The sequence below is a fragment of the Pezoporus occidentalis genome, unplaced genomic scaffold, assembly GCF_034315485.1.
Source record: "Pezoporus occidentalis ecotype Australia unplaced genomic scaffold, CSIRO_AGI_Poc_V1 ctg1, whole genome shotgun sequence".
Classification (NCBI taxonomy): domain Eukaryota; kingdom Metazoa; phylum Chordata; class Aves; order Psittaciformes; family Psittacidae; genus Pezoporus; species Pezoporus occidentalis.
The window spans coordinates 11,216,321-11,239,922 of record NW_026912778.1 but is presented as its reverse complement, the minus strand read 5'-3'; the positions used below and the strand labels follow the sequence as shown (position 1 = coordinate 11,239,922).

The following is a 23,602-nucleotide window of genomic DNA, read 5'->3' as shown; positions in this document are numbered from 1 at the left end:
CAAAACTTCAATTCTAAAAAAGCTTTGAAATCCATAAGGACAACAGATACTCCACACATCCCTAAAAACAAACTGTAGCAGACATATCTAAACTACAGGCCCCAAAGTGTAACAGGCCCCCACTGAGCCATAACTGAATGTTTGCAATTCATGCAACATTCTCTTCAAACTTTAAAATATTCCTGAAAAAGGGAGGCAATGCTACGACACCTTTTCGTTATTTTAATTTCAGGACTTCCTTAGTAGTAAACTCACCTACATCATCAAAAGCCGATTGTTTGCCTGCCTAAGTAAGAGACAGCACTAAGAACAAAAGTATTAGACACTCAGCTCTGTGTCACCTTGAAACATATCCTCTGCTTTTAATCCAGAAACAAGTGATAAATTAAAAGAATGGCAGTAGACAGAATATGCAGGTTGCAAGCCCAAGAGGATCTAAAACAAGCATGACAGAAGAGCAGCAAGCAGAGACTGGCAGAAGTAACAGCAAAAACCCTGCAAAACTGGAGCTCTCCATATTCCCTAATGGACCAGGGAATGAGACAAACTGTAGAACATCTTGCCTTTAGGTTGATAAAAACCCCACAAATACTTTTGAAGACTTACTTAGGTGTAAAGACTGAAAGGAGTTGGAAAGTTTCTCCTCTCCCTCACAGCTGCTCGAAACTGCTCATTATCTCAGGAACTGCTCTGTATCACATTTGAAGCTGATGCCCTGAGATGGTAAACCTTTGGCTTCCTACCCCTTGCTGGGTCTCCTGTAAGATTACCTTTGCAAACCTCATCTGATGGCCAAAGTCCAACAGTGAAGGAAAACCTTGTGTCCATTCCCTCTACCACCCTTACGTTCCTCAAAAAGAGCAGAGCACTCAGCTTAACCATGACAGATACTCAAAGATACACAAGACTGCAAGACAAGACTAGGTAGATCATTCCCTATATAGAGCATTATTCATTTATTATGTATTTAAAATGCAGCATTTAAATTTAAGAAACTATCCTTGGTTTTTTTAATTATTTAAATGAACTTGATAACCCAGCTTCTATTATTCAGAGTTTTTGCTTTGAATCAGAGTAAAAACACTATACTGAAAAGAAACTCTGTCCAGCCAGTTTTTTTGGTGGAGAAACAACTCACACTGGGAACGAGGGAAAAAGTGTTTTCTTTCTCCTTCGCACTAACTTGGTTAACATGGCTCTTCATATGAGTCAAAGACATCTCCTCTACAATAACACAAGTTAACAGTGTAGGGAGCAAGCTTGAATTTAAAAGGTGACACATGTTCTAGCCAGGGCTATTACCAGTATGAGCAAGTCCACACATATTTGAAAAGTGAAAAATCCCCTTTGAGACAGACATTTTTATCAAAGTACAATTGGGTCACCATGCCTTTTTGCTGGCATGCTGCACTTTGATGCCCTTCTCCGCCACAAATAATCTCGTCCTAAAACAGCTCCTGAGAAGTGCTGAAAAATAACACAATGTACAACCGCTGGCAATAACAAAATGTACACAACTCCAGGGTGTCATTCAATTCCTACTATTTCAATACAAACTATTCAGCAATATTATTAATGGCTTCAAGTACTTAAACTAGTAAGTAAATATTACGAGTTGCCTGTGCACCCTCTCCCCTTCTCTTTCCAATGAGGATATAAAGGAACACTGGAAGAAGCAAACCTTTATATGGAAGCTGGAAGACTCTCCAGATAGACCTTGCGATCAGAGCTCTCGTATATGGGAAGACTATGTTGAAAGCACACCTTGTCATGGCAATATAAATTGCACACCTTGCTTTGCAGTTTGCAGATTTCAAATGCTCTTGCTAAGATACCTGACTTCAGCAGAAAGTCTTCACCTTTGTCCTGGGTTCAGCAGTAGCAGTCATTTTTCTCCTCCTTGGTAGCTGGTGTAGTGCAGTGTTTTGACTTGCAGCTCGGGAACAGAGCTGATAACAAGCGATGTTTTGGTTTGGCCAAGGACTCTGTGAGGCTCATGCTCTGCCAGGGAGGAGGGGGAGCCAGGAGGAAGCAGAGACAGGACACCTGACCCAAACTGACCAAAGAGGTATTCCATACCACAGCACGTCATGCCCAGGATGTAACTGGGAGTTAGCCGGAAGGGCTGGGAGACTGCAGGGTTGGAGGAGGTATCGGTCGGAGCTTGGTCGGGCTGGGGTGGGCGAATTATCGGTCGGCTGGTGGTGAGATGATGTATTCTCTTCCCTTGTTATTTCCTTTATCATTATTATCATTGGTGGTAGCAGTAGTGATTTGTGTTATACCTTAGTTACTAAACTGTTCTTATCTCAACCTGTGGGAGTTGCATTCTTTTTGATTCTCCTCTCCGTCCCTCCGAGAGCAGGGGGAGGGCAAGAAAAGGGGGGGAAGTGAGCGAACGAGTTACCTGACTGGGTTTAAACCACGACAGTTCTTTTTGGCGCCCAACGTGGGGCACGAAGGGTTGAGATAACGACAGATTTGACTGGATTAATAGTCACTCGTCACAATGCTGATTTATTGGCTCTCAGAGTTCTTTCGCTTGATCTCACAGCTTCAGAATGTTGTAACTTACGTAGAGCCGGTATTTGCTGTGTTAGTGTTTATCAAGTATGGGGCCTGGGCTAAGGTTCTTGTCTCACTGTGCTTTATGGCAATGGCTTGTAATACGGGCGGGCTCCAGCAGCAGGGCGGGACGGACGTGACCGTGGACTTGTACCTGGCCGTCCGGCTGCTCTTCACCGTCCTGGCCCTCGCCCTCGCCTCCATCTTCGTGAGGCTGCGGGGAGCCGAGGGGGAGCGGCCCCGGGAGCCGGCGGCAGCCGAACCGGCCCGGGAGAGCGGCCCCGGGGACCAAGCGGCGGCGGGAGCGGGGCCGGAGGCCGCGAGGGGACGGCTGCCGGTGGAGGAGGTCGGGGCGGTCGAGGAGCAGAAGGAACGGGCTGCCGAGCAGCGGGAGAAGGCGGCGGAGGAGCCGAGCCCCGCGGAAGAGCCGAGCCCCGCGGAAGAGCCGAGCCCCGCGGCCGAGCCCAGCCCCGCGACGGCCGAGAGCATTCCCCGGAAGCCGCCCGCCGAGCCCCAGGAGGATGCAGGAGACCACGCAGCATTTCCCAGCAAGGCAGAGGAGGAAGAGCTGGACTCAGGAAAAGAGAAGCTGGTGGTGGCAGAGCCGGCAAGCACAGCGGCTACACCGGCCCCAGTGACAAGTCCAGCAGCATCAACTGAGAGTTCTGAAGGTTTTGAATGGCCTTTGGGTGTCCTTGGGACCTGCCTGCTGATTGTGATGGGGATCAGCATGTTGGCACACACACAGGCTGTGTTCTACCCACAACCATTTTGTCTGATCTCAAAAGTTAAGCAGAGTCAGGTTTGGGTCTTGTCTGGGGTTAGACAACAATATGGGGGGACCAAGAGGTTTTCTCCAAGGCTGGACAGTTATGAGTGGCAGGGTGTGTGTGACAGTATGGGCAAGTATCTAGTCCACTGGGCCCCTCCAGTGCTTTGGAAGCATCGGAGATGGAAGGCAGCTGTATGGAGTCCCCAGCAACAAGCTGCAGAAACTGCTGAAGGGGACAGTGAATTATTTTAAGCCTGGTGGGCCCATGGCACTTCAGGCCATCAGAGCAGAGATGCAACACAGAGATGGACTCATGATCGAGGGGTGGACTTAGCAATGGACAATATTGCCCAGGTTATTCACAAGTGTGAGCACTGCACACAGTCTCTCCTGCTCTGGAAGACTGTTACAAGAGATGGAGCCTGACATCATGGACCAGATGGACACAGCAGCTTTATAGGGACTGGTCCGTGCACTAAGATAAGAGTGCACCGAGATAAGAGTGATGGTATATTGAAAATGTGGGATCTGAGCATGACGTGAATGGTATGGAATAAGGGGTGGATAATGTCCTGGGTTCAGCAGTAGCAGTCATTTTTCTCCTCCTTGGTAGCTGGTGTAGTGCAGTGTTTTGACTTGCAGCTCGGGAACAGAGCTGATAACAAGCGATGTTTTGGTTTGGCCAAGGACTCTGTGAGGCTCATGCTCTGCCAGGGAGGAGGGGGAGCCAGGAGGAAGCAGAGACAGGACACCTGACCCAAACTGACCAAAGAGGTATTCCATACCACAGCACGTCATGCCCAGGATGTAACTGGGAGTTAGCCGGAAGGGCTGGGAGACTGCAGGGTTGGAGGAGGTATCGGTCGGAGCTTGGTCGGGCTGGGGGGGGCGAATTATCGGTCGGCTGGTGGTGAGATGATGTATTCTCTTCCCTTGTTATTTCCTTTATCATTATTATCATTGGTGGTAGCAGTAGTGATTTGTGTTATACCTTAGTTACTAAACTGTTCTTATCTCAACCTGTGGGAGTTGCATTCTTTTTGATTCTCCTCTCCGTCCCTCCGAGAGCAGGGGGAGGGCAAGAAAAGGGGGGGAAGTGAGCGAACGAGTTACCTGACTGGGTTTAAACCACGACAACCTTTCAAGTCCCAAAGGGGTTACATGAAAAGTACTCTGAACAAAGCACAGCTTAACATTTGGAAAGATCGTTTCATGAGCCGCAAGTTCAAGCAAAACAATAAGGCATACACCTTGCTCTTCTGAAGTTCAAACCTGCAATACAGCACTTCCTCACTCAAGTTACTCAGTTGCATTAAGAGGACCACGGAAATCAACAACTCGCATTGTAAGTGCTTGCAGAATTGAGAACTTATAAAAAACTCCCCTTTTTCAGCACAGCATGAAGAACTCGATCCAAGTCCCTCTGAAGTTGATCAAGAGTACTCCCACTCTCCAAGAGGTGAGACTGACTCCCACTAGAGTAAATATTTATTACTGAATACTTAAGTATTTCCTCATCTGTTAACCCCAATGTGAAGCTCACTCAAAGAAGGAAAAACCAATCCATCTGCCCTAAGTTTGTGCACATACGACACATGCAGAGTAAGACACCAGCCGTAACACTTTTTCCTAAGATAAAATAAAATATTTTAAATTGCTAGACCAACAGAGGGTTCTTCAGATGCAGAAAGGCTTAATAAATTCTTGCTTTACAGTCATCCTACTACTGGCTGCCAGAAAGGAAAAGACAGCAGGCTCACAAGGCTCTATGAAAACTGGGAGAGTGACAGCTGAATGATAATAAAGCAGTGTAAATACAAAGGGATGTATAATAAAAAGATTGCCTACAAATTTTTCAAAGATAAATGCATGGAGGAAACTTCAAAAACCATTTTAGCGAATGGCCTACACTTCTACATGCTGCCTATACAGACACTACTACTTTCTTCACCTACATGTTGCTGAAGCACCAATTGGGAAACCTGCCAAACATACACAAAATTGTTCAGAAAAAGTATGTCAAGGAGCTCTGCAGCCCTGAAGCCATTTTGTATGAAAACAAAATCAACAAAACTCTAAATTGAAGGCATGAGACACCCAAATAAGATGCCTGGAATTACAGCTTCTAAAGAGAAAGTACCTTGCTGCTCCTTGCTTGACAGTCCCTTTTCTACAGCCAGGTTAAATTTTGAGAACACTGCAAAGAGGCAGGAAAGAAAAATTTCAACTGAATCAGGAGGAGGGTAAAGAAACAATGCCATGAAAAGGACTGCAACAGGTGCTGCTGCTTTAGCAGTGACTTTTAAGTGCAAGATTTCAATTTCCTTCTGAAACAATGAACACATACCACAGAACTAATAAATCCAAACACCAGGTACTAGAAGAGCAAGAGCAGGTGGGCACTATTTACATATACAAATCCAATGGATGGTGGCAAAAGGAGAACATCTTGAGGAGAAACTGGCAATAACATACCACAAAAAGAAGGAACATCCCACTAAAAGAAAGTGCATAGGATACAGTAACTGGTAAGACCGTATTTGTCTCTGCACAGTTCAAGTTTCACTCCTGTTCAGTGGGCTTATGTATTATGTTTTTCAGAAAGGGAGAGAGAAACAGAGCAGTAAATCTGATTTTTTTTCTTCAACTCTTGGCTTTCTAAATTTAACTGATTTTCATTGTTTGGCTGTTTCACTAATCTGAAAGTTACTCCTCATTGCAGCAGCAGGGACACTTCCCTTATTAAGCTTACATATAGATTATTTCTTTTTTATATTATGTATACAGTATGTTCTCCTAGAAGTAAATTAACACACATCCAGATGTGCTGCTATACTTACCTAAACAAAAATGTCACTGGAGCTGTGGCATTATCACCGAAATATTTAACCTTGCAAACCTCCAGAGGGCCACGAAGATGATCAGAAGGCTGGAGTACCTCTTCTATGAAGACAGGCTGAGGGAGTTGGGATTGTTCAGCCTGGAGAAGGCTCAAGGACAACCTTAGAGCAGATTCCAGTACATAATGGGGGCTTACAAGAAATCTGGAGAGGGACTTTTTAAAAGGGCTTATAGTGAAAGGAGAAGGGGGGACAGTTTTAAGCTGAAAGAGGGTAAATTATTAAGAGGGTAAGTTATAGTAAAGAATTTTTTTCCAATATCTTACTATGAGAGTGGTGGAACACAGCTTTTCTGGGCAACTGGAACAGGCTGCCCAGAAAAAGCTGTGGATGCCCCATACCTGGCAATGCTCTAGGCCAGGTTGGATGGGGTCTTTGAGCAACCTTGTCTAGCAGGGGATGTCCCTACCTATTGCAGGGGGGTTGAGAGGAGATGTTCTTTAAGGTCCCTTCCAACCCAAACCATTCTGTGATTGTTTGAAACCTGAAGGCAACAAGAATTTATTACTGATGCTTTTTTTTTTTTTTTCCCCTTTGACTGAGTGGTGAAATACAAAAGCATATTGCACTTAATTCATATTTGTTCCCCAGCATTCCTACGCCAAGAAACTGCTTAACAATCCCTAGCTGTACCCACTTAATACACTACCTACAGAACAGGTACCTTCTGCTTAGAGCTTGCTGACTTTGTGCATTACATCTTCTCATTTTTCACTTCAAACACTCATACACGCTATTTGTTCTTCATTCCCTTCAAATAAATTAGTATGATCCTGAGTCTTCAAAGGAAAAAGTATTTTAAAAAGTCTACCAAGAAGACAAAATGATTATCACACACAACCACTGCCACACACAGATCCTGAATGCACCTTTGCAAGTTGTATTATTCACTAAAGTCACCAACCCCTAGCCAAACACCCCCTACTACTGACAATGTCCTGCCAGTTCCCATTAAATGCAGGCCTGGAAAGATGCACTGCTCACAAACATCGGCTCCTTCCCTCCCTAGGTCCACTACTACAGGTCATTAGCCAATTTGACTGGCAAGATGAAAAGACAGCCAACTGTATCAGCAAGTGATTTCTAACAAGTTTTCTGCCCTGCCAGCACCCTTGCTTTCTGCAAGAACATTTGCATCAACCTCAGCCCCAGAAACACAGAAGTGACAGCATTATTTACTTGCTGCTAACAAGAAGAGTATGCATACTAAGTGTAATGAACTGGGTCACCAGAACGGTGAGGCAGCACACCAATTATGCTCCTATTCCTTTGTAGAGCACTCTCAGGTATCCTGTGTGACACTCACCAAAGTGAAATAGCACTTCAGTGGCACTGGCTACGGCTGCAGCACTTCGCTTGCTAACATTCCACGTTAAGGTCTACAATTTGCTGGGTGAGGGACCAAGGGCACCCGGATGGAGTTGTCAGCTGTGGTGTCAAACACCAAATCCCTGCAACCCGTGGCACAGCGGGAGTGCAGGGGGGATCCTCATTTCCAGCTGCAGGTTTTCAGGACTGTCTAGGATCACCTCCAGAGCCCTGGATGACTTGACGGGGGGGGGACGGGGGGGACACACACACGTGCGTGGATGACAGCAAAGTTATTCTGACCAGCATCTGTAGTCAATCTTTAAATACCTTGTGCTACAGGTCCTGCCCAAGGAAAAAAAAAAAAAAAAAAAGAACAACCAAAAACTACTTAGCAGTAAGCTAGGAAGAGCTCATGAACATTAATTAGTACATCTTAGAAGGCACAGAGAAAGCAAATTTATCTTTTGTGTAGAAGTCTGCAAAGGTTTGAAATCACACTGGCACTTCTGCACGACATTATGACAGCACTATAACCAACTCCAGAACAGGCATTTAAACAATGCTATGCTGGCTCTTAGAGTACGTCTCTCTCTTTTACGAACGGCACTTCAACCGAAGAAGCAGAAAGGGATGTGAGACACAGAGAACAACAAATTGCCATACGAGTGATCCCGCATTCTGAAGGTCTCTCTTGAAGCAAAGTCTCCTTTTTTTTCCGCACTTCTGCTATCCTCCAGCACAACTTTCCCCATTTAAAGCCCCGCCGGGCGGCAGAGTGGACAGGCTCCTGCGGCCGCGGGAGGACAAGGGTACACGGCTTTCGGGAGGCCCGGCGCTCCGCGGTGGAGCGCGGAACGCGCCAACCGCCGCTCCCCTCTCCCCGCCGGCGTAAAGAGAGATCGCCCGCGGCCGCCCCCGGCCCGGCTCCCCTCTCCTCTCGCCACTTACCCCTACAGCCCGCAGGACAGGAGCTGCGGCGGCAAAGTCCGGCGGCGGCAGGCGGCGGCGGCCACGACACACGAGGACTATCAGGGTGCCCAGCGCGGCGGCGACGGCGGCACAGCCCGCGTAGAGAGCAAGGCGGAGCAGCAGCAGGGCCAGGCACGGCGGACCGCCACCCCCAGCCTCGGCCCGCTCCTGCCCCAGGTGGACGACAGACACTGCCAGCAGCCCCAGCCCGGCTGCCAGCACGAAGAGGGACGAGCCGGGATCCTCGTCCTCCTCGTCTTCCGCCGCCTCCTCCTCGCCGCCGCCGGCGGCAACAGCAGCTGCTGCCGGGGCGCTGCGGCGGCCGGCCTCGCCGCTGGGGCCGTGCGAACCCAGCGGACCAGGGGTGACAGCCCCCGCCGGCTCGGGCTGCCCGGCCGTGCTGCTAGCGCTGTCGGCACCGGGGAACATGCTGCTCCTGGCGCCGCTGGGAGCAAGAGCATCTCCCGCCGCGGCAGCCCCCTGCGAAGGTCGCCGCTCCCGGGCCCCCCCCTGTCCTCCTCCGCCGCAGCCCGCCGCCGCCACTGGCAACGCTGCGGCCGCCGGGGGAGCCGGAGCTCATGCCCGGCGGCAGCCGGGTGCTCCGCGGCCCCGCCGCTTTCTGGCGGCTGAAGCGGCAGCGCTGCCCACCGATGAGCGGCGGGATCCGAGCGCCGTGGCGGCAGGCGGGGAGGCCCCGCCGCACCGATCGCTGTCCGGCAGGGGGAGGGGAAGAGGCGGGGGCGGTGCGGCGGGCGCACGTGTCCCCGGCCCCTCCGGTGCCGCCCCACGGCGGGCCTGGCCTGTTCGCCCCGAGGGCAGCGGTATGGCGGGGCGCGGTATCGTCCCCGCCCCGCGCACAGGGCGGGAAACAGCCGCGCTCGGGAGAGACGAAGAGGGGAAGGTCCTCCCCGCGGGGTCCGCAGTGTGGAGCTCAGTCCCGGGGAAAGCTGCCGGGCGCCCCTCCGCTATGGACAGCCTGGCAGAGCTGGCGGGCTAGCGGGCCGCGATTTGGTGCGACCGGTGGGGCCGGGGATGGTCTGGCCACAGCACCGAGGCCCTGGCCTAAACTCAGGACAAAACCTTGGCCAGGGGCATCTCTGAGGCTCGGACCCCCTCCTGAATAAGCACTGTGTGCACCCCTCTGCTCACACCCCTTTGATCAGCCGAAGGAGGCCGTAACTAACTAGATTTCAGACATGAAAAGTTAATAGAACAGCGATTGAAGTGACACAACTGAGGTTCTGCAAAACCCAGCCTCGCTACCCCAAAGGAAGCCTGCCAGCACTCCCATTGCTACCCTCGCTCATCTGGTCTGATGAGTTGGGACTGCCTGTGGCATATTCTGACAACAAACTCCTCAAAAGCCTTGCAATATTCCAGCTGTGCTGGGGATGTATGTTCACCTCCCCATGGGCACAGTGCACTTAAGGGATCCTCTCCATTGAAGTTAGCAGCCTCAGGCCAGGTGGGAAGGAGGCCTTGATCTCCTCAGAGTAGGAGTAAAGGGCAATGCTTCCCTAAAGGAAGCCAGCCAAAGTAGATGTACAAGCATTTACTCACAGACTTCATTTTAAGAGCAGATATCCCATTAAGAAAGTTAAGCACTGCAGAAGTGCTGACAGGTCTTGAGACTTCTGGGAAGCACTTTTCAGATTGCCACTACTCTGGTGATCTTAATTGCCCTGAATCTTCTCTTTTAAAGAACAGCCAACTCAGACCATCCAGAGTGTCCAAAATGGATTATAGTCTCTGTGATTAAAGGTGAAAATCATCATAATAGTGAAAATATTGCAATGCCAGTGCCTTCCTGTGCGAACTACCATGCACCAAAACATCCTGCTGTTTTGCCAAAGGGCTTGGGGACCAAGGTTCTTTCAACATGTTCAACCATTACCTCCAACAGAAAGATTCTGTGGAATCTGAAAGCTTTTGGATAAGGCCCAACATGCCAGGTTTCCTATAAAGTTATTTTATTCTCATCAGGTACAGAACAAAAAGTAAAGATCCATCTCCTAGCACACACTTTATTCCTCAAAGATTTCAGAAAATACAGGGCTTTGGCCTCACTTCAAGTTCTATTCTGGGATCTTAATAAAGATCCACACAAGAAACCAGACAGAGCATGTAGAGGCCTCCTACCGCAAATGCATTCAGGAAACTGCCTGGGCCTCTGTCAAAACTACTTAAGGGAATTGAATTTTTAAATTAACCTGAAGCAGAGTATGTAATGTTGTTAGTACTGTGTAAACAGAGATTATTTTCGTATTAGAGTATTAATTCTCAGAAGTGGAGAGGAAGATAAAAAAATAAACCTACCTGCAATAACAGTGTAGTCCTGCAGTGCTTACGCACAAAACCGTTCTTGTCTGAATGAGTAATCCCACCAATTTTAGCTAGGATTTACACATCATACCCTGAATCAGATGTGTATCCACAGAGCTAGAGGAAGATTTGATTGTGTTTTTTTCGTTTAGTTTTTAATAAGATTCTATGGCTTTTTGACCTGAGGTACAATTTCTAATATTCTACATGACATCCTAGCTCCACTGAAGTCAATGGTAATTTTCAAGTTTACTCAGTGTTATTTGAACTTCCCCTTCTGTACTTTAAAAATTACTTTTCTGTACAAGACAAAAGGACTTTAGAGGTCAACTTTCTGAACTGGGGGTTATTTTATTCTCTTCCTGTGACTATTTACTCGTTCATGGAACTAGTTTATGAGGTAAGAGATTCAAACTCTATTTTATTCAAGCAGTACTGCAAGTATCTTTCCTACAAAGAGACTACTACTTTAATCTTGGTTTAGAACAGAAATAATGTCTGATCTGGGGGAAAAGTCTGCATCTTTGCTTTTTTTGTTTTGAGCCAGGAGTATAATTTACCTGTTTATAACATACCCTAGACAAAGCCCAATGATCTGAATACGCTTTTACATCTTTGATGATAATCTTGCAACTTTCACCTTTGCAGCACTGCAAACTTAAAACTTCTGTAAATTTGTGCCTTTAAAATGTTTAGGCAAGCTTAAAATAATACTTGCTTGAAAGCTTTTTCACATTTACTGTTTTGTGAGCCTTTCTGGTTTCAATCACATTGCTATAAAGGTTAGCAATTTGTTACTTCTCAGTTAAAATAGAAATCTACCTTATAGGCAAAAAAAAGGTATGTAAAGTGCATACTTTGTTTATATTTTTAGTACACTTAAAACTTTGAATTAATTGCATACTTTTTTATAACTGCTGTGATGCTGCATTATAGTTACAGTCATGTTAAGAGTTTACAGAAATTTCTAAAAGCCTTTTGGGCACAAACCCCAGAAATGCTCATGAACTTTTAAACCCGATGGCACAGAAGCATGATAACTAACACAGTTAGAAACAATCACAGGAAAGAGAAGAAACACATTTACTGGGTAATGGATGCTGTTGATTTCATGAAACCTAGCTACCAGAGCAAGAGAAAAGGAGATTGTTATACTTCTCAGTATCTTAAATCTTACTTGATGCTATTCAAGAAACTCAAGAAAATTACTCTGTTATTTCTTAAAGGCTTGCAGAAAGAAGGAGCTCAGTATTTTCAATCTTTTTTTTTTGCCTTTTAAAACTTTCTCTGCTACAGTAGATGCTTCGGACTTGATTGAAAATGTAAAATGCAGACACATTTCAGTGGAAACCATATGAACAATCTGTCTGTAAAAGCAGACATAGTTTGTCTGATAAAACTTTACCTCAATGTCTATATATTGCAACTGCAAAATTTGTACTTACACAGATTTTTCTTTTCTGTAGACATTTCAATATAGACTTTACATGATCATATACTATGTTTTTCCATTAGGCCTCATTCTTCATTTACTGAAAATCAGTTGAACTGCTTGAAGAAGGTTACTGCTCATTTTTGTTGGCCACATTTCTACAAGATATGTAAGTTACACTAATATTAACCAAATTTGATTTTTGCTTTATGAGATAACAGTGTTGTATTTTGCCTATTTGTAGACAGGAACCTGACACACAGGGGAAAATTACGCATTTAATGCCCAGTGTGAGCTATCTAAGACCTCACATTGTGAGGTCAGCAAACGCTCAGCATTTTGTAGCATGTGTTTATAGATATATGTATATACACATATGTACATATGTTCCTCTTTGTGTATGTATATATACATGTGTATAAACATGTATATATATATACACATGCTACAAAATGCTGAGCGTATGTATATACACATATGTATACACATACACAAAGAGGCACATATGCACATATACATATGTATATACATATGTATCTGTGTGTATGTACCAAGTGAAATATGGCTATATATACAAGTTATCTTGCCTGCATAGCCCTGATTCAACTCAAAAGTCAGCATGCTCAGAAAAAAACGGGATCGTGTTATTAGATCTTTTTCACGATGAACAGTGGGCTCAAAATGAAGTAGAATTTATAGCTTTGAATGCATGGATCAGCAATCTGGAAGTCTTTCTTTTCATGTAATTCTTTCTAGTTTGTTAAAAAGTAACACTAATTATTAAAGAAATGTCAAGGTCTGGTACCACAGCTGACCCCTTCAGAAGAGCTGGAACCTACCCACCCTTACACAGGACATTACCACTTCCTGGTAGCAGATCACTAGTAAGTAGTCATCATTTACCTAGTAAGCAGAAAAAGTAGTGAAACTCTACCTGAAGACTTCATCCATGTTTCTACAATAATTATACTGAGATTCAAAGATGCTGAGATCAGCTCCACTCAGAGAAGAGTCCTGATCCAACCTCGATGATTTGGGTCAGTTGTCCCTAAAAGCCCTCCAGATCAGTTTGCTTCATCCATTTCCTCAGGATATGTTGCTCGTTGCTGCAGCCCTGGCACTACAACATGGGGGCCATCGCCTTGGCCTGAGGTGCTGTTGCCTTAATATGGGACATCACCATCTCACAGTGGGATACCATCCCCTCATCCTGGATTGCTGTCCCCTCCGTATGGGCTGCCGGCACATCAACCATGAGTGCCCTCATCCCAGCCTAGGGCACTATCATCTCAATCTGGAGCACCATCACCTCAAATCTAGGGCCCTGTAACCCTAACATGGAAAAAAATCACCACAGCACCAGCCCTCATTGCCTCAACCTGGGATGCCATCACCTCAAACTGGAGTGCTAACACCTCAGCCTGGGGCACTGTTATCTGAACCTGAGGCTCCAGCACCTCAGCATGTGGCCCTATCATCTCAAGCAAGAGCCCCATTGCCTCAACCTGGTCACTTCGTCTCAACCCAGAGCCCCCCACCACCTCAAGCTGGAGCCCCACCAGGTCAACTTGGGGCACTGTCACCTCAGCATGTAGTCCCATCACCTCAACCTAGCGCTCTGCACCTCATCTTGAGGCACTATCACTTCCACATGAAACCCCATCGCCTCAGCAAGAACCCCCGCTTTCTCCTCCAGTCCTGCGGAGCCTAGAGGGGTGGGAGGGAAATAGAGAGTCGCTACTGGAGAGAGGCAGGAAGGGGGTGCCGGGACTTCCCCCATCTCTGTTCCCGCCCCTCTCAGGCACCGCCTTTCCTCTCCCGGCGGCGACAGGAGGCCGGCTATCTAGCTGGCCGCCGCGGAGCTGCGCGCTTTCATTCGGTCGTGTTCTTTCTCTCTCCTTCTGTGCGTGTGAGTATCAGCCCCAGCCGGCTGCGCGGTTACCACAACAAAGCCGCGGGGGAGGGAGGTGGCGGCTGGTGCTTGTTTCGGGCTGCCGGCCAGGCCCGGCCTGGTGGGGTTTATGGGCCTCCAGTGCTCCATTTCGGGGGTCGCGGGTTCCTCCTTCTCCTCCTCACGGAAGGTGTCCTGAGAGAGGGTGGGTGGCCATTGGGAGGGCGGGACGGAGAGGTAGAGCAAACAAGATGGGAGACGTGGTTTGTGTTTTATGTGTACACATCTGTTATTTTTAGTCATTATATAATTTATATTCTTACTGTTTCTTAACGTGCTGTCTTTCTACTTGGGTTCCTGCCTCAGCGGCACGTATGTAGGTGTCTCTAGAGCATGTCATGTGTGCTATATTTGGAGGGCTTTTGCTGGTGTGGAGCTGCCAGAGTTTAGTAATGCTGCCGTGAGATGTGTTTTCTGCCGCACTTGAGTGCAGTGCCTGCCCTCTTTACCTCTCGGGGGCATCGGAAAACAGTTGGGGGATTTTCTTTTGGGGCACCAGTCCTCGTTGGCATCATAGTCGTTGGTATCGGAAGCAAGTTCCTGTGTTGTGCATGCTGCCCCAGACTTACCAGACAGTGAGGGACGTGTCCAAGTAATGCTCGAAGAGAGTTTAATGAAGTGTTTTGATTGGATTTGGTTAGTGGGAATTAAGTCCACAGAAATGATTGTTGTGAATGGCTTGCCTTGAGCGTGTTAAACCATCGCTGTGGTTGCATCTCTGCAGTTTGCTCAGGATGACAGTTGTAACCCCGTGCCCTGCACCAGCGGTTCCCAAGGTGGGGCTGTAGTTTTGAAAAATAACCATCCACCGAATCTCTTGGACCGTGTGGTTTTGTGTGGAAATCACAAAAGCAGTAACTGTAGATCCTGGGGTTTGTGCATCCCCTGCAGCACAACAGAATACTGAATTAATTTGAAAGCATTTCACTGAGATGACACAACAGAAAGCAATGCATGTTGTGCTTGTGAAACTCTGGGGTTTCTGGGGGAGTTTTCACAACATATTAGGGAAACTGGCATTTTAAAATACAGTTCAGCGTGACTTATGGCACAACATAATTTAAGGTCACGTAACTTTGATGCCTTGCTGAAGTTTCTCCCTTGCAGTTGTTAAAAACAATTTTTCAGAAACTTGTTTTAGTGTGTTAATGTGAATATTTACACTTGTTCATTCTTACTATGTAACATATACAAAAAGAATCTAGTGTTTGCATTTGGACCTATATGTATTTAAAAACTGTGTGGTTGCAATTCCTATGCAACATTCATAGAAACAACTATGGGATGGAGTGAATGTAACAGAAATAGCAATGGTAAATTTTTTTTGTACCCCTGCTTCTGTCTGTTTTCAGGTCCTCAAGATAGAGCATAGAATGCATTGTGCACAGTTTTGCTTCTTTGAAAAAATAGTTAATCTCTCTTTCTTGGACAGAAAGTGGTCACTGGAATTCTTAATGGAGAGAGTCCCACAAAGTTAAATTCTTCAGAGGAGCTATTTGAAGACTAAAATGAAGTGATGAAAACTAGTCACTGGACATTAGCTTAAGAATGGGTTTGTAAAATAATTCGTATTTTAAAACACAGTTTCCAAAACTTTGGACTTGGCTTTTGGAATGCTTCAAGCTCTTCCACTGCTTTTTTTTTCTCTTTGCTTGTTTGCTTGGTGGTGGTGGTAGTTGGTTGGGTTTCTTTTGTAGTGCGTATGTTGTTCCTTTGTATTTTCTCAGCCTAGATAATCCTTGTGTAGAATAGAGACCAGAGAAAAGAGAACAACTAATTCGGAGACTTCCTCTTCTTTGGATGTAAAGCTCTTATGACCTGCTTGTATTTTTCATAGAATCATAAAATTGTTTGGGTTGGAAGGGACTTTAAAGATCAACTAGTTCCGACCCCCCTGCCACAGACTAGACCAGGTTGCTCAAAGGCCCATCCAGCCTGACCTTGAACACTTGGAGGGATGGGGCATCCACAACTTCTCTGGGCAGCCTGTGCCAGTGCCTCACAACCCTCACAGTAAAGAATTTCTTCCTAATATCTAATCTAAATCTGTCCTCATGGGACATGGAGGAATGGTTTAAAGCCATTTCTCCTTGTCCTAGCCCTACCTGCTGTTGTAAAAGTCCCTCTCCATATTTCTTGTAGGCCGCCTGTAGGTACTGGAAGCTGCTCTAAGGTCTCTCCAGAGCCTTCTCCAGGCTGATTGTTGCTTTGGTTTTGTGTTTGTTCATATTTAAAAGGGTGTTCATAGGCCCCTGTGTTTCTGAATATGACTTACATGGGCTAAAAGGGCCATCAGGACTGCAGAGGCTGTTGAAGCTTTGAAAGGACAATTGGCCAATCCCTTTAGAGGCTCCACCCAGCAACACATACAGGTGATTCTCTAAGGAGTCCTCCAGAATTTGCAGAATAGGGGATATATGGTCTTCTGTGGCGTAAATGACAGGAGCATCTATAAACTTTTTAAAGTCTGCCCAGTTGGGTGATATACCTGAAGCTTAAAGGTGAGAGCCTGAAAGTGAGCTAGCTCCCAGGTGAGCCTAGGTATTCCCTTTAATTCATGGAAGATAGGCAGACCATTCTTATGAGGGTTGTACTTTATTGCTTCCACCAGAGCTGCTTTTTAAAGCTTTTTCATTCTTTGCCTCCTGATCTTACATTTAACCAAGACTGATGATAGTAATGGTTTAAAACATGACCTTGACTAAGGTTCCATCCAGCAATCTCGACTGATGTTTTAAGTCACAATTCAACAATGGGTATTTGTCATTCTTGAAGTGTTTCATTGTAATAACATAGTAAACGTTGGAACTTTGGGAAACATTGAATTTAAGAGCCCCTCATTTCAGCATTTTATCTGCTTTTCCATACTGATGTTTCTCATCTGGAGAAATTAACAGGTAATAAAAATAGAATGCAAGCGAGGGTCTCAAGAGGCCTTTTCCTCATTTGCTCCTTATATATATTCTGAGGAAACATGAGTATACTTAGACTACTCCTAAGTGATACATGCTTAAGCTCTTCTTTGTATACTGTTTTAGTGACTTAATTTCTGTACCTCCCCCTGCTCATCTGTACTAGACAGTGCTTGTTCCTCTTACATAGAAATATATTCACCAAAAATTTAAAAATATTGAATCTTATTTTCAGTGGCTGTGGAGAATGTGATTGTTACCTCTGTAAAACTGTGTATTTTCCAGATGGTGATAATAGGTGCCATCTTGTGGTCACAAAACTCACATCTGTTTGATCTGTGTGGTAGCACATCTGTGCAAAATGTTGAGGAAAATGCTGGTGAGCCTGTTTGTCCAGTTGGGTCACTAAGCATACTAAATCTGTAACATTAGAAGCATGAACAAACTTCTAGCTCAGTGAGGATTTATGTTGTTGGAGACAGTTCATGTTGTGCCACTTGGTAGAGATGGCCAGATATTCTGGAGTATGCTATAATTTACCTGCTAAACTCTGTCAATAGTTTGTGGTGTACTTGTTTCTTTTGTGGTTCTGCTGTATCTTTCAGGACTGGCTCAGAGGCAAATCCAGAAAATGCCAGGGTAAGTGGCATGTGCACAGTACAGATGGTCAGCTCATGGATGAGAGTTTGGTGCTGTTGAACTCTTATTATGGATTTTTTTTTTTTGAGTCCTGCCTTCCCAACAGTGGTAGATGGGCATCTGTAGGTTCTAAACAATTTAAGCCATACCTCTACCGTGTGCAGTGGATGAGGCAGAAGTACAGACTGGGCACAACTGGTCTGTTACAAGGTGAGAATAGTGGGGAAGTTACTGTAGAAACGCTGGTGAAAGAATTGTTTCTCTTTACTTTTGAACTGTGATGAAAGGGAGGTTTTATGTCAGCATATAATTTCAAATGAGGAGTGTTCAATAATAGTTCGAAAGCTTGAAGGTGTTTGTGGAGACCTTTGCTTTCTGGGCCACCCTTGGGCTGTACTTTTTGAGACAGTTGATCAACATGGAAGCATTACTTAGCTGAAGTTGGGGAAGTGGTGTATCCATTGTCATTTGGAAGATGGCAATACCTGACTCCCAGCAGTCTGCAGCAGCTGCTTGGATTAATCCCAGCAGATCTTAAAGAATGCACACACAGGTAATGCTCCAACTTTTACACCAGGGTGATGACACACACACACACACCACCATCCTTTACATGGCAGATATGCTGAAGTTTTGCTTTAATAAGAGGAACTGTTTTCCTTTTCCTTTCATACTATTGCGGACTACTGTTCCAGATTCACCCCCTTCAGCTGTGGATAGCCTCTTTGGATGTATGTTGCCCGATATTTAAATCTTGATATTGGGCAGAAATACTCTTCACAGGTAATGCACCAGTACAGCAGGAGCAAGAAAACTCAACTTCCTTTTACCTTATCTTTGCCTGTAATACCTGGCATTAGAGTCTGTCCTTTCCCAGGCTTTTCATACCTGCATACAAATAATTTTGCTGCCAGGAACTGTTCATCATTTGTTAGTGTTATCAAAAGACTGTGGCTGTGTGTCACTTTTGGGAAGGGTCAATGCCAGTGACTGTTTTCCCCCAAGCATCTTAGTGCTTGTTGAGGTGCCTAGAGATAGGACTCTTTCAGACAGTTAGAAACAGTATATTGCAGTAGGCCCATGAGACTTTGATGTGGGTGGTTTTACTTATGGTTGTAGAGATGGAGGTCCTTATGAAGGAAATCCTTCCAGAAGCTCCTGATACTTTCATCAAACAACATATGATCCATTGTCTGTATTTTTTTGTTTTGTCATCTGCTTCTGTTCCCTCTGGGTTTGGAGGGCTTGCTACTCATTTGCTTGGGTTTCTCAGCTGTGAGTGAGTAGCTGTAGCCTGTTAAGACAGGCCTGATGGGCATCATCAAGCCCACTCTTTAACCTCAGTAGTCTCTGACCCAGCCTTTCTGGTCATGAGGTCACAAGGTGACCTTTACTGAAGAACAGACGGTTAATGTGTGTATTGCAGTTTTTCGTAGTAGGGCAGGTGGCACTTTTTTTTGGCTCAATAAGAACCACTTTTTTTTTTCCTTTCTTTTTCCTTCCTCCCTCTCTCCCTGAAGTCATCTAGGGCTCTCTGGTGGTTATGTGCTTTCATTTGTTCTAACAGATGATGGCAGTTGACTCTTCTCCAGGACTTTTTTGTGCCCATTTTCTGAGCTGAATCCTTGCTTGAAATAGCCAGGAGATTCAGGGCTTTCTGTTGGAATCCTTTTAAAAGGACTCCAAAGTACTTTGGATTGTCTCCAGTGAACCTACCTCTATTTGAAGACAGAACTGCTGTTCGGCTGCTGTATCTTGCAATACACAGAGAAACATGTTTTCCTTTGTGTCCAGCAGAGAGAACCAGGGAAAAAACAAACAAATAAACAAAATGGGGAGGTGGGGAGGAGCAAACAAAAGAAAACACTACAGAGGAAAAGGGGCAGCAATGGCTGGATATACTGACCCCACAGATCTGTAGTAGCAGGTCTTACCTGTTTCCTCTTCTCTAGCTATGAGAGACAAAAATTGGTGAAATCATAGGGAGCCAGCTAAGAATCAGGTGGGTGGTTTCAGGTGCACTAGAAACAATGGTAGTTCTGATATGAGCTTGAATTGGGTACTGTCACATCTGGTCTGTGAAAGGCAGATGTTGGTTCCACAACTGTTTCAGATTATTCAGTTCAGGTGCAAGTCTGCTGTCTCAGCCAACAGCAAGAAGTTTGGCATAAATCAGCAGTAAATACTTATATGGAGGTTGTAATCTGAGCAAAGGGATTTACCCCATGTTATTATGTTCAGGCAGTTAGCAGCAGCAGCAACATGGTTACCTGTCACTGGACAGAATCGGATTTTTCTTGGAGGTGCACCATGGAAGGTTAGAAGCTAAGAGTTGCAAGTTATGACATGGAAAATTCTGATTAAAGAAGAAAAAAATCACAGTGAGGGTTGGCAAGCACTGGAGCAGATGCCCACATAGGACACGAAGTGCTCATCCTTGGAATTTTTGCAGACTTTGCTGGACAAGACCCTGCACGAAACTTTTAAGCTGACCCTGCTTTGAGCAGTGGACTGGACTAGATCATGTCGAGAGAATCCCTTCAAAGCTGTATTTTTCTGTGATTCTAATTTTGCAGAATAACTTGCCTGTGCCTCAACCAGCCCTTCACCTTGGGGTGTAAGAACAGGTCTGGTGCAGGATGTGTAAATGTGGAGGAGCAGAGCTTGGGTAGATTTGTAGTGTTGGAGTTTATTCTGAGCTGGGCTTGAGGCCTTGTGTTTTGTATACTGGTTATGAATACATGGTTTGGATTGTGGAAACTGGTAGCCAAGTTTGGAGACCATATGGTATACAGAACAGCTATGGCAGCTGTTGTGCTCTGAGCTTGGAAAACCAGACTATCTACTAAACAGGCTGGTTGTTTCATTCATTGTGGTTTCCCTCAAGGAAAGTAGTTTCCTGAGAGGTCTGTTTCCTCCTTCGCATGCTTTGTTGTTTCTTTCTAGCAAAAATGAAAATTGCAATTAAAGAGGAGGTAGGTAGGGCTGGGCATGTGTGGTTTGTCACATGTTTGGAAGCAGATGCACTAGTTGATCTTTACCACTAGTTGATTGAAGTTTTGGGTTAGTCTGTTTTACAGGTTTGAAGACTTACATTTCCTCGTGTTTCCCTTCTTAAACTAAACAAACCCTCAGAAGCTGGACTCTTCTAACGGTCTTAAAATTTTTATCATTGTCTATTGTCACATGTTTGGGTTTTTTTTCTGTTGTTGGTGGTGGGGTTTTTTGTTTGTTTTTTTTGTTTTTTTTTTGCTTGTTTGGTTGGTTGGTTTGGTTTTGTTCTTTTTAAGCCTCAGCCAAAAATTGAGGAAGGGAGGAAGAAAAGAGGTGGGTGGGGTTTTAACTAGTGTGGTTTTACACAGTAACTTGTTTAATGATTGATGTTTTTGAAAATGTTAGTCAGATGATACAGGTACTCTTTCCTGAGTTCACTGTACAAAGAGGTGATTTGAAAGTCAGCAGAATTAAGGAGGCAGGACAGAGGGGCAATAAGGAGTAAGTAGAGTTGGAGGATTTTGGAGTGTCCTAAAGATCATGTACCACCAATAATATCAATATTTTAATCCAAAGACTTTAACCTTCCAGCCCCTCAGCTCTTGAACACCTGTTTTTGCTTTCTGAGTTCAGCAGAGTGGGTCCCTGGTCTGAAGAGGTAGAAATTTCCAGTTGAGAGATGCCATCTGTGAGAGCATATTGTGTGGGCTGGGAGAAGATTGCCTGTGTGCTTACTTCTTCCAGGATCAGTTATACCTACAAAGCAATTAATTAATAACCCTAAACCAGAAGGTGCCCTTTTGGAGCTGAATAGAACATAATTACTGCTTTTGATACTTCACATACGTTTGTTAATACACCGTGAGATTGCCTGTTCCTTTTTGTTGCGGGAAACATTGTTGACTCATCTTGTGTGTGTTATAGCTGTGCTGTATTATGGTCTTTGTGGAGATGCACAGTGTGCACACAGTAACGTCAGAAATTTCAGCCCATAGCAGGCATAAAGGCTTGTTTTTCACTTTTTTTTTTTTTTTTTTAGTTTTTCTGTGATTTATCTCAGTATTCTGGTGCATGTATTTCAAATGGTCTGCATTTAAAAAAGTGAAAGGTTGATTGGATAATGTTAAGGTTTAACCAAGGTTAGAACACCTTGAACCTTATGTATTTTGTGTTAGTTTCTAACATTCAAAAAATTGTATGAAAAGGCAGTTTTTGTTCAAACCACACTTAAATCTGCATCCTCACTATATCACTTTTTATGTAATGTCTTACTTTTGAGATACTTTATATTGCAGCAGTACTTGAAGGCCTGCTGTTAGGCATTACCTCCCCAAATATTCCAAATGCCAGACATCCAGACTGCATGTTCTCCTTGATTTTTGATCTTAAATAGGTCAAACTTGGTGTTTAAAGGTGAAGGGATTAAAAAGTGGTATGAACTAGGAGGAACTGCACTGAGGAAAAGATGAATAGGTGTGCTTGGCTGGGGCTATGGGTGGGTGTTACAAGAAATAAGGGGTGAGAGGCGGAGAATTACATGGGAAGAAATACTACAGTAATAAAAGAACTGATGAATAATTAATGGCCAGCCTGTTTATTTGAGTTGATCATATTTGTGTTAGAGAGTTTCATGGCTAAAGCCACAGAAAGCATACACTTTTTATAAACCAATACAGTAGTCATCGGAATTAGCAGTCAATGATAAGTATTTGACAGTTTTCTTGGGATTTCAGATTATCACTTGTTGATTCTGTATTTTAAAATTCATAATGTAGCAGAATTGTGTGCTTCTCCCAGGAATAAAATTACACTGTGCCCTGTATATAAGGGTGGGGTGAGGGTGTATATGTGCATGCGCAGCCAATATATTAATTTGGGCAAGATTGACCAGCAAAATTAGGTGGTTGTGCCAGAAAAGTGGAAGGAGCATTTGGCAATGAGATGACTGGTGTTACAACTGCTGCTCCTTGGTCGGTCACACTGCTAAACTTCAGTTCTCCCATAACAGTGGTTGGTGTCCGTGAATCAGTTACGGCTCAGTCTTTATGGAAAACAGCCCACTGGCAGGTAAGCTATTCCTGAGTTATGCGGAGTAGGAAAATGTGTGCTCCTTGGGTGGTGCTAATGGTAGAAAGAAATATACAGGCTATCTATAATCATCTTTTGCCACCTCTGCGCTGCTCTTTTCCATTGTCTTGAGTTAAATCCCATCCTCACTTAAGAGATTGTGCCCAGAAGAGAGATATCTGAGAAGCTGTGATATGAACACATATTATAGCCAACGAGATACTGTTAAGACTCCTTTGCAGTAGTCACATTACATGCATGCATCCATGTATTTTTAGTTTATTACACTCAACTTTATATTTCAAGCTATATTTCAAGTTGGTCTGCATCCACATGCAAACCTGGTTTTTGTCTTATCCCCTTATGCTCTTACACATACAACAATGCTAACTATATGAAATGCTTGTGACAAGTGAAACATAGCACATGCCCGCTTTTACCAATCTGTCATGATCTGTCTGAAGCTATGAACTGATGAGATGTTAGTGTCTTGAGTAATAAAAGTGTTTCATCATGGAGAAGAAAAGGGTTTGTTTTAACGCTGTACTTGCTGTATTTATTTTCTTCATAGAATGGACTTTGCCTCACTTGTACTTGCTAAATAAATAATTCCTGTAGTCTACAGGTGATGCCAAAAAATTCTGCTTTGCTCTCTTCTGGTTTAGGTTACATGTGGTAGGGAATTATATGTAAATAATGTAATGATTAACTGCAGAATTATATATTACTAGAGCTGAAAGAACGAAGAGCAAAAATATTACCCTGACA

General features: G+C 44.7%; 2 protein-coding genes across 6 annotated transcripts in view; one reads left to right on the top strand and one right to left on the bottom strand.

The window, feature by feature from the left end:
* SNX25 (sorting nexin 25) overlaps positions 1 to 9,213 on the bottom strand; it is an 81,345-nt gene extending 72,132 nt beyond the window's left edge. For both annotated transcript variants that reach the window (XM_062631761.1, XM_062631825.1), the window contains exon 1: positions 8,497 to 9,213. In XM_062631761.1, the coding sequence (XP_062487745.1) occupies positions 8,497 to 8,946 (450 nt within the window). In that variant the 5' untranslated portion in view covers positions 8,947 to 9,213. The remainder of the gene's footprint in view (positions 1 to 8,496) is intronic.
* A 4,884-nt stretch (positions 9,214 to 14,097) lies between these two features.
* Positions 14,098 to 23,602, top strand: part of CFAP97 (cilia and flagella associated protein 97) — a 32,456-nt gene continuing 22,951 nt past the window's right edge. The window contains exons 1-2 of one of the 4 annotated variants that reach the window (XM_062631422.1): positions 22,779 to 22,834; positions 23,406 to 23,459. The gene's annotated coding sequence lies outside the window, so the exon portion shown is untranslated. Of the gene's footprint in view, positions 14,181 to 17,751; positions 17,774 to 22,775; positions 22,835 to 23,405; positions 23,460 to 23,602 lie in introns of those variants that run through there. The other 3 variants (XM_062631584.1, XM_062631638.1, XM_062631501.1) reach the window with 3 other exon arrangements.